At 36.9% G+C, this 20,353-nt stretch overlaps 1 protein-coding gene across 4 annotated transcripts in view; it reads right to left on the bottom strand.

Annotated features, from left to right (window-relative positions):
* CPNE8 (copine 8) overlaps nt 1-20,353 on the bottom strand; it is a 164,185-nt gene that overhangs the window by 12,266 nt on the left and 131,566 nt on the right. For all 4 annotated transcript variants that reach the window (XM_036889385.2, XM_036889387.2, XM_036889388.2 and 1 more), the window contains 4 exons: nt 15,231-15,412; nt 8,877-9,004; nt 3,775-3,877; nt 2,228-2,285 (listed from right to left, as the gene is read on the bottom strand). In XM_036889385.2, coding sequence (XP_036745280.2) covers nt 2,228-2,285; nt 3,775-3,877; nt 8,877-9,004; nt 15,231-15,412 — 471 coding nt within the window. The remainder of the gene's footprint in view (nt 1-2,227; nt 2,286-3,774; nt 3,878-8,876; nt 9,005-15,230; nt 15,413-20,353) is intronic.

Raw genomic sequence — 20,353 nt, forward strand, 5'->3', positions numbered from 1 at the left:
CTACCCTCAGGTGCCATGCAATTATTTCTTCCTATGGCATATTTAGCAGGCCAAGCTTGCCCTTGTATGGAGGAGGCCCAGAGACAGGTAGGAGGTCCTTTAATCTTGGGGAGAAAATGTGGTGGAAGTCTGATTCTGTGTACAGGTTAACCCAAGTTCTCCGATCCTGTATTGTAAGCAACAAAGCTCATATTCTAGTCTCTGAGTGGCTCCTGCCTTTATTTTTCCTTTTCACTTAGTTCAAGAAGTCATAGAGGGAAATGATGAATTATCATACCTCAAAACCCGAATAAATAATTCACTGGGAACAAAAGAAATGAAGAAAATAAACAGCTGTGGCAGTTGGATGAGGGCAGTACCCAATTAGCTGTGCCTGCTATTCTGAATAGAAATACATCACCAGAAATACACACAGGAAGGGGCGGTGGCTCTGCAGTCACACACTATGTGTGCGGGTCCCTGAGTGACAAGTGGCGGAGGTTTACCACCTGTATGGGCACACGCACTGGGGAACTTCCAGAGAGGAGTCTGGGAGACCTGGGATGCCCCCAAGGACAGGTGCACCCTTGAGATGCAAAAGCAAATTAATATTAAAAAGAGAAAGACACGCCCAACACGGGGTCACTTCTTCAAGGCCACTTAATACCCAGCATTGCTGCAGTGTCTGCCTCTCCCAGGAGGGGAACTTTTAGCCAATCATTCTGGAATTGCCTGATTACTCATGAGGTCATCTGCCTAAGACCCCCGAGTCCTGAGGGAGGGTGACCTTACATTAAACAAGCCCTAATCTCTTCTTTTGCCAATAAACTTTTGCCCTGCCCTCCTGTCTGTAAAAACCTTCCATTTTGTACACCTCCTTGGAGCATTTCTCTGCTCACAGAGGGGATGCTGCCCAATTCATGCATCGCTTAGTAAAACCAATTAGATCCTCAAATTTGTTTGGTTGAATTTTGTTTTCTCACATCCATAACCGAAGAAGAAAGCATGAGTTATTTTAACGCAGGAAATGTTGAAGTTTGTGAATTACATTGTATCTTGATTGGTGTGGCTGATCAAGTAACACAAAGCATTAACCAGAAAGACGTATCTTAGCTTTCCTGACTCCAGACATGCGTCTCAAATTCATACCCGAAGTGCAGTGCAAACAGGTGCGAATATTCAGACACAGAGAATGAGAGCAGCCGCTGTCGGGGCTAAATGACTTTTGCTTCAGAAAACTAGAAGATTATGCCGATGGAGGATGACCAGCCAAGCAGGGCGTGGAGGGAGACAGTGACCAGGGCCAGCGATCAAAGCCTGAGGCGCATCACCTGAGACAGACACATCTATACAAACCTCACAGAGTTAAACAAGAGTCGCCCCAGCGATGGCCATATTACCTGTTATCCACCTATGTGCCTAAATTAATTTCTACCAAAGGTTGTTCCAAATACTCTAAAATTCTCATTTCCAAGGCCTCAAGCTAAAATCAGTGTATTGTTCATGGGAACGCCTGAACCAGGGAACGTTCTGGGCTCACGCAGCTGCCGTCCAGCACAGAGGTCTCTTAAAGGAGTTCACCAGATGACCAGGACGGACTATCCTTAGAGAGGTTTAACCCAGATCATTATTTACCCCAACAGCTGTTACTTAACTGGCCTCTGAACAAGGCCTGAGCCCAAACAGAAAACTACCCAGTAAGCCAATAATGATATAAAGTCTCATGAAATCTCAGAGGGTCAGTTCCACTTTCATTTTACTTCACTCCTTCATATGCCAGAACTTATGTATTTACAATGCCTATCAGCTAGCCACAGTCCAAAAACCCATTAGAGCAGTATAGTATGCTAGTGTTAACATCTCCATAACCTAATGGTTTACTGATTTAGTGCTCATCCTTCAAGGGTTTTAGTGAGCCCACAGTGTGTTTTGCCTTGGGAATAAAAAGTCAATTTATCACTCTGCCAGTCTTAAGAAATATTATTTTGAGGTACAAACCATCTCTAATGAAATGCAAAGCTACATGTTTTTCAGAAAAATGCAGAGATAATGTCCCACTTACCAATCTTTTGATTTGCTCACCCTCCTCGTCTTCACGAGATAGCTGTGTCTCTGCGTAGACGAACATTATATACAAATCCACATTCATACCCACATATTATAAGCAGAAAGGGATTAGAAACCTAACAGCTTGAGGAGTTACATTGAACAAATCCCCAAGGAATACTGTTGAAATTTCAGTACTCACCATCGAATTCTGCTGGTCCAACACCTACTATAATTATTGACATTGGAAACTTTGAGGCCTTCAAAAAGAATACATAATTAGTTCACAATTAAGAAATGGAATTCTTAAGAAAAGAGTTAAGAATTAAGAGGAAAATAACATTCTGAATTTTATTAAGTTCTTTTTTCACAGATTATGTTCATTAAAGTAGAACTATTTAAAATTAACACAATAATATACTTGATTCCACTCTTATCCTTTCCGAACTCCATACGTACACTAATTCAGTGGTAGTGTCTTCAGGAATGACCAGCCTTGGGTAATTTAAGTGTTGAGCATCTGCCTTCACTTGCTATTCTCAGCTGAAATCTTGCTAAGCTGACTTTGGGTAAATTTGGCTTCTTTATTCATGTTCTCTCTCCTCTCAAAAATCTTCCAGTTGCTCGAGTGGAAAAAAATGTACCATATTTGTGAAATATCAGTGCCCTACTCGACCTCCTTTATGCCCAAGGTTAGGAAAAGCAATTTTTACAGTAAATAAGTGAATGGCAACTGTAATTACAGAAAGTTATTATTAGTGTGATTAATTTGTGTATTAAATATCCATGATTGGGAGAGATACTGAAATACTTGATGTTGCAGCATTTTTTCTATGATCTGTATCAGTTAAATGAAACCATCACTTTAAATAACATAACGGCGACAATGTGGGACCCGGCAACAGAGACAGTAGCCACATTTTCAGCTTTGAAGGTCACTGAATTAGTAATAATTGGTCCTCAGGGCACCATGTCTGGTTAGTTTAAACCTAAACTATTAAGTCCATATTTTAAAGTGCACACTAATGCCATTGACCAGAACATAAAGGACAGCAAGATAAATTCAACCCAAGTGTCTAGTTAAACATAAATAAATGTATAAGCCTTCTGAATTTTGTTTACTTTTTTTCTAAGTATATGTTTATAAAGCACTTGATTCTTAACCCCACCTGTAGCTATTTTTATCTCACACCAAACAGCTAATATTTTCTTCATGCTGTTAATAATCATGAGATATGATAAACAATTCTCTCATGCAACCCATTCTGTGCCAAACATTGCTCAGCCTGGATATAGAATGGTGAGTAAAAACAGGTATCATCTGATAGACTAGTCTAGTAAATGTAGATTTTATTGATTATAGTCTAAAAACAAAGCCAATTAAATAATCACAAAAAAACACATAATTAGGAATTATAATGAGAAGAATGACTTTTGAATCAAGTCCAGTCCCTATCCAATACTACAGAAATAGGAATTAGCTCAGTTCTTCTATAACTGAAATATAAATACTGATCTTATGTATTTGGGGGGAAAATATTTTTGTTACATCTCAGTTATCCATACCTCTTAGCCTAGTGGTTATGGATGAATGGTACAAATGTGGGCGGGTTGTCTGAATAAGGTTAAGAAAGCAATTGGCTCCAAAGGCATGGGCATTTTGTTTCGTTAAGTCAACTCTGGAGTCAACCTAAGTTTTCTCAACCATGCTGTCATTCCGCCAGCCCAAGACTGAAAAGCCCTACTCACATTGACTATGGACTCCTTAGTCTGAGCCATATCTGAGATCACACCATCTGTCACAATCAGGAGCACAAAATACTGGGAGCCATCCTTCACAGACGAAGCGTATCTGAAAGGCAATGAAAAGGTAAAGGATACCCCAGAATATGAGATGGTTCCTTTCTACGTGGTGGTTGCTAAATACCATTTGGAATAGCCAACCAACCCTTAATCCTAAGAAAATATTTCAACATGTGTTAGGAGCCTGTATTATGCAAACTCTCAAATACACGTTGTTCTGAAATAGCACACTAGCATAAGAGCAACATTACTGCATGCTAGCACATAGAAACGCCTGGATGCCTCACAAATTCATTCACGAATAAAAGGCGAGGTGGATGAAGGTATGTTTAACACAGAGGAATGTATACCGTTTTTGGAACAGACATGCTGGCTAAGAAACACATTATGTCCATGATCGTCAGTAAATTATTTAAGCTATTGGGCTTGATTTTCTTATCTTTAAAGTCAAGATAACGCACCTTTGCATTGTTAATAAAGAAACTGCACAGACAGTACTCAATATATAATACAGCTCTGTGAGTGTAGCAATAATTATAAATGCTTTTTGTTTTTGAACTAGACAGAGGTGATGGTTGGACAATACTGTGAATGTGCGGAATGTCACTGAATTGTACACTTTAAACTGGTTACTTTTATGTCACGTGAATTTCACCTGAATAAAAAAGTGTAACAGGAGAAACTTTTTGATACATCAATATTTCAAGTTCTTACTACATGTTAAATGGATGAAAGATAGGCAGGAGAACTATACCAAGGGCTAAAATTAAGCATATAATAAGAATATATTCTAGCACTTGAAATTAATCAGAATTCTCACCAAATAATACTCAGTAATTTAGAGGGAATATGGTCTATTTTATTATTATTTTTCCATTCTGTTCTATATTCTGGGTATCTAGATTCTATCTTAATAAGGATAATTTTTATGGTTTTTAGTATATAACTAACATGCAGGTCATATGTATATAGCGAACATTGAGTTTTTGGTCTACTTTTCTGAAAATCCTCAAGTAAATCATAGAAACATTGTGTTCAAGAACACTTCCATTGATTACTAACAAGATTCCTTCACAACCTGAAGGGTCCCAAGGGATGAAGCTTGAACAGGTCAGGAACAGACCAACAGCATATGTCCTGGCAAAACTTATTTCTTAGAGAGTAGAATTAATGACCACATGCACAAGAAAAATATTTACAACTTTGCCATAGACTAGAGTAACTATAAATCGCTCATGCTGCTAATAAAATGACTGGTAATTGTATAGACTGATGAAGAGAATATAGTAAGTGTGTGTCTACACCCTGTCAAGATAGTGCTGAGCTGGTTCCACAGTGTATAGTCAAAAATACTCCCACGGTATTGAACAACTGATATTGGACATTAGCAATCTGTATTAATTTGATGGGAACGCAATCAATAGAAAATATCCCAAGCAGTTATGGGTCCTATTCTCCCATTTTATGCTTAACTCTTTTCTTAAGAAGCCAGATAATGTCCTTCAGGAATTCATTTTTCAATTTTTAAATAACCATTATTTTTTAAAAGCATTTGATACTGACTCTGCTTCAGAAACATAGGGTTTTAGATTTCATGTGATTAATGGAAAGATATAAATAGCAGTGAGAAAAGCTTCTCTGAGTACAACAGTATGGTGTTATGCTTTTCTTACCAAATGATGCTCATAAAGTGGCAAATTTCTACCCGACTTAGAAACAGTACAGAAAGTTGAGTATTTTGCGATCGTATACATACGATTTCAAGTGGTCTAACTGGTGTTCTGTGCGTGTGTGTGTGTGTTTTTAGCATTTACTTTTTATTTCTCTTTCAATGCTTCCGGTAACCTATGGAGAAAATCTCAGTTGTTGTTCATATGTCTCCCCATCCCCCAAGCCCCAGCTTTCTTGATGTATAATTGGTATACAAAAAGCTGCACATAATTAACGTGTACAATTTGATTGAGTATGAGCATATGCACACATCCATGTTACCATCAAAACAACCAAGGTAATAAACATATCCAACACCTCCAAAACTTTTCTTGTGTCCTTTTGTGTGCGTGTGTGGTAAGAACATTTAACATGAAATCCACCCTCAATACATTTTAAAGTGCTCAACACCTTGTTAACTATGGACCCACGTGGTACGGCAGAGCTCCAGGATTCGCTCATGTTCTGTGTCTGTCACTGGATGCCCGCTGAGCCATTACTCCACATACCTTCCTCCCCACTCCCCGGGAGCACCAGCCCCTTCTCTACTTGTGTGTGTTTATTTTGGATGCCTCACCTAAGGGGAATCGTGCAGCATTTGTCCTTCTGGGACTTATTTCACAGAGTATAACGTCTTCCAGTTCCATTCATGTTACAGCAAATGGTGGGGCTTCTTTCTTTTTAAGGCTGAGTAATGTCCCATTGTACATATATACTACATTTTATTTATGCATTCATTTGTTGATGGATATTTGGGTTGTTTTCCTATCTTCACTTTTGTGAATAATGAATAATGTAAATTGAGATCCTGATTTCAATTCTTTCAGATATAAACAGAAGTGGGATTGCTGGCAGCTCTATTTTTACTTTATGAGGAACCTCTCTACTGTTTTACATAAAGGCTGCACCAAATTTCATTCCTACCAACCATGTAAAAGTGTTCCAATTTCTCCACATTCTTGCTGTTTTTTGACTTTGGTAATAACCATCCTAACAGGCATGAGGTCATAGCTCATTGTGGTTTTGACTTGTATTCCTCTGAGGATCAGCTGTGTGCAGAATCTTTGCATAGACCTGTTGGCCGTCTGGGTGTCTTCTTTGAAGAAATGTCTGTGTAAGTCCTTTGCCCATTATTTAAAAACCTGGTTATTTGCATTTTCTGTGCTACTGAGTTGTAGGAGTTCCTTATGTATTTTGGAAATTAATCCCTTATCAGATAAATAGTTTAAGATATTTTCTCACATTCCATCTGCTGCCTTTTTTGTTGTTGTTGGTTACTTTTGTTATGTAGAAGCCTTTTAGTTTGATGTGGTCCCATGTGTCCATTTTTGCTTAGGAGAGTGGGCATCCTTGCCTTGTCCTAATTCTTAGAAGAAAAACTTTTTTGTTGTATTTTTTTTTAATCATTGACTATGACGTTAGCTGTGTACCTTTCACAGATGCCCTTTACTGTGTTGAGTTAAGTTCCTCTGTATCTAATTTGTTGATAGTTTTTACTAGGAAAGGGTGTTGAATTTTGTCAAATGCTTTTTCTCTATCTCAAGATGAACCATGTGATTTTTTTGTCCTTCATTCTATTATTGTGGTGTATTGCATTTATTGATTTCTGTATGTTGAACCCTCCTTGCTAGGGATAAATCCTACTTGGTAAGTGGTGTATGATTCTTTTAATATGCTTTGTATTCAATTTACTTTTGTTGATGAGATTCGCATCCATGTTCATCAGGGATATTGGTCTGTTGTTTTCTCTTCTTATGGTATCTTTGATGGCTTTGGTATCAGGGTAATGCTGGCCTGAAAAAATGGATTTAGAAGTCCTCTCTCTTCTATTTTTTTAGATGAGTTTAAGAAGGACTGGTGTTAATTCTGCTTTAAGTGATTGTTAAAATTAACCTATGTAGCCATCTGGTCCTGGAATTTTCTTTGTTGTGGGAGGTTTTTGGTTACTAATTCAATCTTTTTATTATTATTGGTCTGTGTAGGCTTTCTGTTTTTTTCTTGATTCATTCTTGGTAGGTTGTATGCTTCTAGGAATTCATCCATTTCTTATAAATTCACCAAATTGAGTACAATTGTTTATAATAGTCCCTTATGATATTTCTATGACATCAGTTGTTAAGTCTCCTTTTTCATTTCTGATTTTGAATCTCTTTTTCCCCACTAGTCTAGCTAAGGATTTGTTGGTTTTCTTTATCTTAAGAAAACAACTCAGTTTTGTCAATACTTCCTATTTCACTTACCTCTGCTCTAATCATGATTATTTCCTTCTTTCTGCTAACTTGTGCTTAGTTTATTCTTTCTCCAGTTCCTTGAGGTATAGTCATTGGAGATGTTTTTCTTTTTTAAATGTGTGTTTTTATCACTCTGCACTTGCCTCTTAGTACTTGCTTTTGCTGTATTCCCTAAGTTTTGGCATGTTGTGTTTTCATTTTAATTTGTCTCAAGATAGAACAAATACAGGTCCTAAAAAAAACCCAGTGCATGTTTCTTCACTTGAGATTTTGATGGAAAGCTCTTAACAAAGTATCACAACAGCTCAAAGACAACTCTTTCTACTGTATATCCCTTTGTTCACTTTCTTCAAGGTAAATTAGAAGAAAACAACTTTCATCTGGTTACATGTTCAGAAGGATATGAGAGTTATGCTTTTTTAATAATCAAATAATAAGGCAGGGTCTCATAGGATTCGTGACTGGGTCAAACTTTTTAAGAATTTTTAAAGTGGTGTCTAATTTATTTAGGCACTAATGAAAAAAATGATAGGCAAGTATACATAGATTTTTGCATTAAAATTTTTTTTCTAGAACATGTACTTGGAATCCTAAGCAATTATATTTCCATCTCAATACTATGTACTATATACAGGCAGAGCTCTGGGAATTTATAAAATTAGCTGTTGTATTAATTTCAGACAGGTTAAAATAATGTGCCCTATATATCACTGAAAGCCTTCAGCCATCTTCACGGAATTCAGTCTTTTATTACTTCTATGCTACTATGGAATGTGATATTAGATTTGAATGATTTTCACAGGGGAGAGCATGATAGATCTTGTTATTGCTCTCATGGATGTCTTTTCAAAGACAAAAAAATTTCCCTGGCTGGACAAATACAGGTTCTAACAGAATCCAGTGTATTTCTTTACTTGAGATTTTGATACTCTTAACAAAGTATCGCAATAGCTCCAGGAAGACTCTTTCTACTCTAGATCTTTTTCCTTATTTTCTTGGATGTAAGTTAGAAGAAAACAACTTCCATCTGTGGAGTCATGCTAATAATCATGTTATGATTTTGCTGTGTTGCACACTAGAATAAGTGTATTGTCTACTTCCACTTACCTTGCTACGTGATTGATCACAGGGGCAAAGTTGGTGGGTCCATACAGTTGCACAGCTCTCAGACTCCTGTAGTAAGCCTCCATGACGCCCTCAATGCCGTCGCAGTAGGGGTTCTGAGGATTCCCATTCTGTAGAAATTACACGCACAGAACAGTAAAAATGAATGTCTGTGAAGGTCAACTGAAAAAGAGAATAATACATGTTGACACTCATAAAGGTTTCTTTGAAGAACACTCATTTGTATATTTATAATTGCAAAAACTAGTAAGTTAAGTGGTCAACAACAGATTAGAACATTATATTATATTGTAATATGATGGTACGATGTGCCATCATTAAAAGGGACACTTCAAAAAAGTTCAGGAGGAAACTAAATAATCTTGAGAAGCTGAATATCACAACATTCTATAATTAATAGTGTCTTAATTTTACACAGGTCTGTGTAATGTAGAGACAAATATATAAAAATCCTGAAAAAAAGTAAATGAAATATTAATAGTAGTTAACTCTAAATATTTACATAATCGGTGACTGATTTCATTCTTTAAACTATTCTATTTTTTCAAATTTTTCTGCATTAAAATGTATTGAAATCAGAAAAAATGCTACCGATTCAGTTTTACCTTATAGAAGGAAAAATGTAAAATTCATAATTTCATAATTGATAATCTCTACTGGAGAAGGGTCAGAGAGAATGTAATTTGGTGCAGGAAATATCAAGACACAGGAAAAGGAAAAGAATCAAAGAAACATATTCATGTTGTTCAAGGGAAATGGAGCTTGCTTGCCAGCAGCCAGTTATTCTGAAGGCAGCACCCAGGAGGGCAATGGGTTCCCCGAGACACAGTCTATCTTTTTCATACCTTGAATGCTCTGTTATTAAATGTTACATTTAATTCTCCTACTCTGGATTCCACAAGTAACACAAATAAAGCTGCGCATTAGTGACCTACTGTTATGTAGCAAATTACCCCAGAAGTTGGTGGCTTATAACAATAAGCATTTGTTATCTCACACATTGTTTGGGGTGCTGGGAGTCCAGGAGCAGCTTAGCTAGGGCATTCTTCCTCAGAACCTTCCCTGCGTTTGCAGTCAGGACACCCACCTGGGCCTCTGAAAGCTTGACAAGAGCCAGGTCAGTTCCCAAGAAGGTTCACTTACGTGGCTGCGGGCAGGAAGCCAGCGCGGACGTGCCACAGGGCTGCTTCAGAGTTCTCAAAACAATATGGCAACTAACTCTCCCGAAACGAGCAACCCAGGAGTGACAGCCCGGAGGAGGCCTCAGTGCCTTCCTTCTATTTCAATCAGTTTGCTAGAAATGAGTTACTAGGTATAGCCTCAAGGGAAGGGTAATGAGCCTCCACCTCTGGGAGGGAGAATATAAAAATATGTGTAAATATATTTTAAAACACTGGGGACGGTAACAATATTCAAATAGAGTTAGCAGTAATTTTAGCATGTTCTGTTTTTGTCTGAGCCACAAGAGACCGGTAATTTATAACTAAAATTCATTGAATTCTATATACCAAGCTTTATATTAAAATATTTACATACATTAGTTTTTCATAGCAACCCTAAAAAAGTAGATAAAATACTATCATACACCTACTTTACAGATAACAAAACAAAGGCACTGAGAGCGTGGAGGTGAATTAGCCAATACTGGTTCTCTCTCAGAGGAAAATCTTTCAAATTTTAAAATGAGGAAGGCTGGTAATTTACTTGAGCCCCAAAGTCACACAACAAGAGTGAGAAAGCTAATATTTGAACTCACGTGGTCTGACTTCAGAGCCCAATCAATCGCTTCACCACCTCTGTATCACCACATTATGGAATCCTGAGCATTTTGAAAGACTGGAGATTTTAGGAAATAACCTAGATGTTACCAACCACTTCAATTTTGCCATTTGTGAGAGAGGGATTTATACCCATTTTTTTGCTTTTAATTGTGTCTTTTCATCAAACTTCTAATTAATTACTCTCATGTAAATTAAAAAAAATTTTAAAACCTCTTTATGTTATTAAATTGACTAATTGACTGAAATTAAAATGTAGAAGTTTAATATTTGGCACAAAGCAGCTAATGGTTGGTTTTGACGTTAACCTGAGCTGACCCATTTAACCTTCCTTTAAATAAAATTTTACAGTGTTCTTTTCCCTTGATAAGGCATGAAGCTAATTAAAATTAAGACTCATTATTGATTTTGAGCATATAAAAATGTATTTTATATCTGCCTTAAGGGAATAATTACAAATCAAGGCAGTTCTGAGCTACTTCTGGGTCATTATTTTAACATGATGATTACATATTTAACATTATTTGGATCATTTTTTGACTGGGGGGTTTATATTTCTATAAAACTATATATTTCCTCTATCTTCTGGAATTGAAATTATAAGGTTATGATTTTTTCTATTTCATTTTTCTTAGGAGAAAAACAGTCATTGGATGTTCTAAGTCATCATTATGGAATATTTAAAGCACTGATTTCTGCATTAATCCTAATTCTATAATAAATGCTTAAAGATTTCCTCATATGCACTGAATGATAATATTTTATTACATAAAACTATACACTGTTTTCAATGCATGTTTTGCATTTTATCAGGATTATTTAAAATAACTTATAGCTATTAAAATGAGCTTTGCCTCTTAATAACAAAGTTGTAATGAGTTATACAAAGATTTGTTAAGTCTGTTTAAAATCTCATTCCTTAACATTACTATGAGGGAAATTAGTTTTTGCTTGTTAAAACAAGTTCAAATAAGTTTATGTGTGGAGATAGCACAAAAGTAAAACACAGGGATGTTTTTGAAAATAAGCGCATTTAATTTTGTTGTTTATTAAATGCAGAGGGCAATGGGTGCCCAACTTTGTATTTTGCAGTAATATACAACCTTTCCGTTTATAACGTAATGAACACTAACTTCTAGAACATACAGAGAGTATAAAGAAAAGAATTCAAACGAGCAATAACCCCAGCAGCCTGAAGAGGTGAGGGGTGTCTGGCTCTCACCCACTTCTCCCTCGGCTCGGCTCCCTGACGGACTGCGCTGGGGACTGGGATTCATTCTGCAGAGATGTCCGTCTGTCAGTACCTGTCTCTCCCTACAGCCTGTAACACTTTTCCGCAAGGCTAACAAGCTGACAAAACACGGAAGAGAAGCTCTTAGGAGTTACAGCTTTAGCCTTTGCAATGTACTGCTGCTGTGCAGAGGCTGCTTACCTTGGGGAAAAGCCGAGAGAATCCTTCTGTCCAATAAACAGACACCTACACTCTGTTGTATTTTCAGTTATAACATACGGAACCAGCAAGAGTCATAACGGGACGAGGGCCAGGACTCACTCTTCCCACAACACAAGTGCCCAGGGGGTGGTAATAGGACATTTTTCCTTTTCTTTTCCATTCCGTATATTTCCCGTATTTCCGGAAAATAAATAGAATTATTTTCCCATGATTTCTTTTCTTATACATATTTCACGTGAATAGCTGGGGTGTACCTGACACCCTTTTGACTAAAAGCAAAGCTCCATTTCAACATTTTGTGCTAGCCCAAAACTCACCAACTAGGAATTACTTAATTTTTCTAAAGGTTTCCTTTGCTATCTGATTATTTGAACTTGGTGTGATGAACAGATTAATGATTATGAATAATACCACAAATTCTTACCATGACATATGAGGTTTGCTAACATCAGGTGATAGATAAATTAGTTGCCAGATAGACATGGGACTTAAGTTTTTGAATTTGCCATTTTCACATTAAAAAATGGTATATATAACAGTTATTTAGGGTAAGATTAACACAGAATACTTTAGCAGAAATCAAATCATATACTATCTCACTGAAGATCTATTTAACTCTGGTCTTAGGTATATAAGGAAACAAAAATGCTTTGAAAAAATTAAAGTAATAGAATTATTAGGAAGTGTTAAAGTTGAGTCATTATCATCAACATCATCACTATTATTTTTATCATCAATCTGGGAAACTATTTTTCACATATTTAAATGGGTATTGGTCTCTGCACTTTAAGTATTTTGACTGGGTTCAAAGAATTGGCTAAGACGCAAAAAAAAAATCCTTCCTTAGCAGTAGATATTTGTGTAGCTTTGGCTACAAGGAGGTAGAAAAAAGCAAAAAAAGAGAGGATTTGAGGGATAAAGGGAAAAGATCATACACAAAGGTGACAACAAATGTAATGGAAGGAAAATTAATAATAAACCTCATTTAGTTTTCTTAGGCTTTAAAATTGCTTCTGACCTTTTTGCTGAGGTACTTAAGACTTAGGATCACATGAACGACGTTCATGGTCTTATAAGTTTCTGGGAGATTTTAATACTCTAAGACACAACAAAATCCCAACAGATACTCATTTTTATACGACACTAGAAGTGTGACATTTGGGCTATTTCATGGAAGAAAGAATTAAACCCTCCAGCAACCTTTCAGAAATTGTGTGGGCAATGGAATAGAAAATCAAGAGGGAGTATAGAAATAAAACTGTAAAAACACTGATCTTAAAATATATTTAAAGGAGGTGAAATTAATTATATAAAAGCTTCTGGAAGTATGTATAATACATATCATATTATATATACACCATGGTACATACACACATACATCGTGGTGTTAGTAAAGCTTGTATCTGAGAGGCAGGGTTGCAGGTGTTTTTATAAAGTGTGGTTTAGTAGTGGTTAAGAGCATGGATCCTAAAATGGAATTGGTCTGGTCTTAAATCCTGTCCTCCAGAACCCTGGGGCACTCGTTTCACTCCAGTAGGTATGGCATTTGCTAAAGTGGTGAAAGAAGACAGACACAATACACCTGCTGCATGGAAATCAGATGAAGCTTACCTTAGAAAATGATTGCGAAGTACTTGGCTTGACACTTAGTAATATATTCAATAAATGATCATTGTTCTTTTCATCAATTTTGGAGACTATTTTATTTTTAGTATTATTGTTTATTTTTACCCTTTGCTTATAGAATGTTTTTTTAAAAATCCCTATAATGATCATCAATTGTTTTTGTAACACGAATAAAAATAACAAATGAAGATGTACAAAAATATTGGGGACAGATGAGTGTACTTCTGTCATATATAGGGTCGGGCAGGGAGGCACGTGTATTAGGAAAAGTCAAATTTTTTTCCAAAATGATAGCTACCCATTTCTATATTGGTTTTCCCATTTTTTCATCAGAAAGGGCAAGTGACAGTAGGCTGGCTGGGCCTATAGGCCCTATCTGTGCAGACTTGGTGTTGAAGGCAGAGTGGAATACACTGCCTGTATATGATCTAACCACACGGAGTCTGTCCATGCAAATTAAACATTAACTAGAGAACTATGTACTCTAGTCATATCTATTCTGTAATATTGAAATCATAATTAACTCCAACCATAATCACTGCTTCACATTTGAAAAAAATTAATTCTAGCCATAACTCATCCTTTAAATTTGAAAAGAAATAGCATCTAAGAAGATGGCAGGTGAAGGACAGCCAGACATTCTTCGGCATCCCTCCCACTGAGAGGCGAAGGTTCCTTTCCTGCTGTGAAACTGCGCTGGCCGTAGGGACTGGCTTGACCAAGCGAAGCAAAAACGACTTTCCGGGACTTCTCAGGCGACGGTGTACAGAGCCTGCGGGTTCTGCCCCTGCCTTGCAGAGGGCTTGCTGCGGGAAGCTGGCGGCCATGTAAGAAACCCGACTGCCGTCGGAGCGCCGCACTGTGGGGAAGCCCACGGCGACCGCCTGGACAGGCTGTATGTAGAAGGAGGGGGAGGCGTGCAGCCATCCTAGCGTGGGTATCACACACGAGCAAAGAAGCTTCACAGGGGACAAAAGAGCCCCAGACATGACACAGAAAAGAACTGGGGAATCCAGCCGACAGCCAGAATGAAGCCCAGACATATGGCTCCAGTTGAACAAGTCCAGCCATTTCTGGCCATCAAAGCCATCCCAGGAGAGGCCCCAGACATCTTGAAGAAATGCATTATTCCCCATTTTATTCTACTCAAATTCCTGACCCACAGGTTATGGATATAAGGAACTGTATTGGTAGATGTGTCTAACTTCGAAGGACGTTTATTATGCGGCAATAATTAACCAGGACAGACTCTCTATTTATAAGTCAGCTGTGTGTCAGATAGATTTATGGCCAATCTATGTGACTGTCTTTTCCCCATTAATATCACACTCCTCAATTAATCCTTTAGAAATTGTGCAGGTTCTAGAGTCACAAGAGCTACTATGTGATGGACTAAAAGCATAAGCAGCAAACTGATATTAAAGGACCCAAGTATTTTTTTTTTCAAAACACGAAATCCTTGTGATGATGCATTCTTACCAAAGCAAACTCATGAGATATCCTTCCATCTGGAGGCAGTTTTGCACCAAAGCCTAGAGCTGGGAACATCTTATCGCTGTCATAGTCCTGAACGATTTCTCCGACGGCTTTCAGAGCCATGCCGTAGGCATTCAGCTGGTAAGGGTTCATGTAGTGCAGGGAAGTGGGCTGCGCAGGGTTGCCTGATGGCAGAAAAAACACGTCAACATGAGCGATCAGGCTAACAACGTGATTTTCTTGAACAACACTTTTCTTGGTATCTGTTGTAGAATGAATTATGTGTTTCTATCTATACCCATAGTCCGTCAAATAGGTTTTTTTGGATGGATAATTAGCATAGAAATATTTATTACATTCTAACAGGCATGTAGAAAATGTGCCAAAGCCTATGCACATTTTTTCAGAAATTATTCCTCATGGTTAATACCTAATATAGGCTATTCTTGGATTTCAGTTCCAGAAGTACACAGGCACTTCTGTTAATCTTATTTTACTGTGGTTTTGTTTTAAAAAAAATCATGTGTCTTTAGCTTGAATCGTTACGCTTGTAATCAGAGGACTCAACTGACTTAATGGGCTTCCATAACTGTGAGGTTTTCCTAAAGCAGTTTCACAGAACATATATTCCGTATTTGAGAAATATCCCAATGAAATCACTTAAAACGAGGAGAGCATAGTGATTTTCAAATTCAAGCTAATTAAGCATCTAGGTCTGAAAAATTATTCGGTGTTTTTCTCACTAGACATTAAGCCAGGAGCCAGAAGGCCCCAAATCAAGGCTTTTGCCATTGGCAGGACATTTATAAAATGCCTGCAGTAACTCTTACCACAGTGTTTACTGGGGAACAAAATGAGATCATGGGAGGAAGTGATTAAAAATAATTAAGCACCACAGAAATGTAAGTTTTAACTTATTCCCGTTATTACTGCCTGGGTTATCCACACGGCTCTGAATTTTCAATATACTTACACTATGTAGGATGTCGCCTTTGAATAGGGATGAATTTGAGAGAGAAAGTAATATATGTGCTACCGCGCAAGCACATTGACATTCATATCGAGTTGCCCTAATTACTAGCACAAAGGCTGCCTGAAAGTCCATTTAGTTTCTTAAGTGGAAATAGAAAGTTAAATGGGACTTGTAACAGCACAGAAAGCTCAACTGACATTAAAACATGGCCTGAGGAAGGAGAGCCTCAGGGAATAGTTCTTTTCTGATAAGGAAAAAAATAAATAAATAAGCACTTGAGATGCAGAGAGAGAAACAACATAAAGCAGAGACCTCCCCTAGGTTTATAACACATATAATTATACACAGAACATTTCTGGCCTAAAAATAATTCATTGCATAAATGCATTTATATTTCTAAAGGGTTACCCGCATTTAAGGGCTGGTTCCACATGACAAAATTTTTTAAAAAGTTGTCTCCTGACCAAACGTTCCCCTCAGCTTTACTGACCTTGACAAAAGGTTTCTCCAAGACTATAGGCCCTTGACCTCCCTCTCCTTAGGGCATTGTAAATTCTTACTTTCTGAACCTTTAAAATGTATATCCTCTATAACCCAGGAATGTCTTTCTTCCTCAAGGACCTGGGAGGATCCCATTGAAATGGGATCAACAAGAAAAAAGAGCACCCCTACCGCTAGTCTCTGTGGGAAGGTGGCCGTCTAACTTCAGCAAGTGCTAATTAGCAAACAGAACTGGCGGAAGCGCACAGACCACCTCCTCTCTGATCCCTGCTACTCTTCTCTAGTTCACTGCACAACTCCCACCTTCTGTTTTGGAGGAGTTCAGGTCAGTTTTCTCTCCTATATCGCAACAGCCTTGCCCTCTAAGGTAACAGTCTTGAATGAAGTCTTCCTTGCCTGTTGAACTTGTCTGTCGTGATTTTTCTTGGACATGTCGTTTAAAGTTGGGATGTTGCCAGTTGGTCAAAAGCCCACTGGAGCCACAGATAAGCAATATCTTTAGTTGGCTAAGTGGTTATTGAACACAACTCTCAAATACAAGAAGAGTAGTCACCCAATGGTTTCAATCTGGCACCTAATTCTATTTCACTAAGAAAACCATACTTAAAATGAAAACATCGTTAACACCCCACCTGTCTAAACATCCTGGCCAATCTGCACAGCAGGACCGATTCTAAGATGCTGCCTCTTTCCAGCATCACCTGCCAGACCAATTTCTTCACTGCACCACTAATGACATCGTGCTTCCTATCGCTACCTCTCAGGTCGCCACCCTGTCCTGAAATTCACTTTCTTGTTCCCCAGCTTACATTTCACTTGCACCAGACAACCTTCCTTGTTTACACCGGCCCTTACCAGCCCTTACTGTCTTTCCTCTTCTACTTTTATGGCTCTTGTGCTCTGCACCACAAAATTTGGCAATTAAAAAATTGCCACACTGACTGTCAACTCCTTGAATCTGGGACTACTTTTGTATCAATAACAACGCATATGGAGAATGAACTTGCAATAATTTGATGACATTGGGACCCAACTAATAACAATAATAATTATAATGGCATGGAATCTAACATGTATTGAATACCTTACTTCCCATCTCACTTAATCCCTTTCAACAAACTTATGACATGGATACTTTTACTATACCTATTATTCAGATTAAATAACTTGCCCCAAATCACACAGTAATAATTGGTAAAACCAGAATATAAATCTAGGCAGTCATAGTCCATAGCCCTTATTCTTAGCTATAACTCTTAGTTTTTTAAAAATACTTTAAGCCCTGAATGTTATCAAAGTTGTATCTGATTTTTAGAGGTACACTATGCCTTGAATAAAAAAAATCACACCTGACTAGCCTATTTTTCAAAAAGCTTTATTGAGATATAATTCACCCATTTAATATCTACAAGTCAATAATTTTTAATATTCACAGATATGTGCAACCATCACTATGGTTAAATTTAGAACATTTTCATCACCTTAAAAAGAAACCTAGTACCTATTCACTATCACTCTCTTATCGCTCCATCCAGCCCAGCACTAAACACTAAATACTCTACATTTTTGTCTTCATTAATTTGTCCACTCTGGACACTTCACCTAAATAGAATCATATAATATGTGATCTTTTGTGACTAACTTCTTTCCCTTAGCATAATTACTTCAAAGTTCATCTAGGTTGTAGATGTATAGCACTTCATATTTCAATCCTATTTATTGCTGCATAGTATTTTACTGTGTGAATACACCACATTTTTTAATTCATTTATCAGCTGATGGACATTTAGGTTGTTTACATGTTTTGTCCATTATGCTATTATAAACTTTTGTGTAAAACTTTTTGTGTGGATGTATGTTTTCATCTCTCTTGTGTATGTATTTGGGAATGGAACTACAAGGTCATCTCTCTTGATAACCCTATGTGTAACAACGTGAAAAACTGCCGAAGTGTTTTTCCAAAGTGACTGCACTATTTCACACTCTCAATTGCAGTTTCTGAGGGTTCCAATTTCTCTACATCCTTACCAACACCTGCTTTCTGACTTTTGGATTACAGCCATTCTAGTGGGTGTGAAATAGTATCTCATTATGATTTTGATTTGTACTTCCTGGTGCCTAAGTATGCCAAAGATCTTTTCATGTGCTGATTGATCATTTCTCTATTCTTTGGAGAAATGTCTATTCAGATCCTCTGCCCATTTTAATTGGTTTGTCTTTTTATTAAGTTATGAGTTCTTTATACATTCTAGATACAAGACCCCAATGAGATAAATGACTTGCTAATATTTTCTCCCCTTCTGGAGTTTGTCTTTTCACCTTGTTCATAGTGTCCTGTGAAGCATAAAAGTTTTTAATTTTATGAATCTCAATTTATTTTTCTTTTTTTCCTTATGTTTTTGGTGTCATATCTAAGAATCTATTGCCAAATCCGAGGTCATGAATATGTGTCCCTATGTTTTCTTCTAATAGTTTTATAATTTATCATTTTAGCCCTTACATTTAGACTTTGACCTACTTTGTGTTAATTTTGTATAGATATGAGGTAAAGATCCAACTTCATTCTTTTGTATATGGCTATTAAGTTGCTCCAGTACCATTTGTTGAAAAGATAATTATTTCTCCATTGAATTGTCTTGGTATCCTCCTTGAAATCAGTTAACTTTAAACATATGGTTCTAGAATCTCAACTGTATTTTGTTAAACTACATATTTATCTTTATGCCAGCATCACAGTGTCTTGATTACTGTTGCTTGATAGTAAGTTTAAAAAATGGAAGTGTGAATCTTTGTTCTTTTTTTTCCAAGTCTCCTTTGACTCTTCTGGATTCCTTGAAATTCTGCATGAATTTTTGGGTCAGTTATCCATTTCTACAAAAAGCCTTTCAATGTTTTGACTAAGACTGCACTGAATCTGCCAATCACTTTGGGAAACAATGACATCTTAACAGTATTGAATTTTCTAATCTATGAAAATGGCATATTTTCCCACTTACTTAGAACTCGAATTTCTTTCAATGATTTTTTTCTGAATATAGTCTTAAAATCTAAGTTTTGCACTTATGTTGGTTAAATTTATTCCTAAGTATTGTATTCCTTTTGATAATATTATAAATGGAATTATTTTCTTAATTTCATTCTCAAATTGTTCACTGAAAGTATATAGAAAAAGAACTGATGATTATATATTGATCTTCTATCCCTCAATCTTGGTGAACTCATTTTTAAGTTCTAAGAAATTTTAAGTGAATCCTTAGGATCTTCTATACATAAGATTATGCCATCTGCACACAGTTTTATACATTTTTTTCCAATATGGATATATTTTATTTATTTTTCCTGCCTAATTGCTGTGGCCATGACCTCCAGTACAATGTTAAATAGAAGTGGCAGAGCAGATATCCTTGATCTGTTCTTCCTCTTAGGCTGGAAAGCCTCTAGCTTTTCACCATTATGTATGATGTTAGCTATGGGTTTTTCAAGCTTTCCCTTCCTAAAGTTAGTAAGTCAACTTCTATTCTTAGTTTAGGTGCTTTTATGTTGAAAGTGTGTTGGATTTAGTCAAACATTTTTCATGCATCAAGTGATGACCATGTGTTTTTTACGTTTTCTCCTACTGACTTGGTATATTATGTTATTTGCTTTTTAACTA

The sequence above is a fragment of the Manis pentadactyla genome, chromosome 14 (assembly GCF_030020395.1).
Source record: "Manis pentadactyla isolate mManPen7 chromosome 14, mManPen7.hap1, whole genome shotgun sequence".
Classification (NCBI taxonomy): Eukaryota; Metazoa; Chordata; class Mammalia; order Pholidota; family Manidae; genus Manis; species Manis pentadactyla.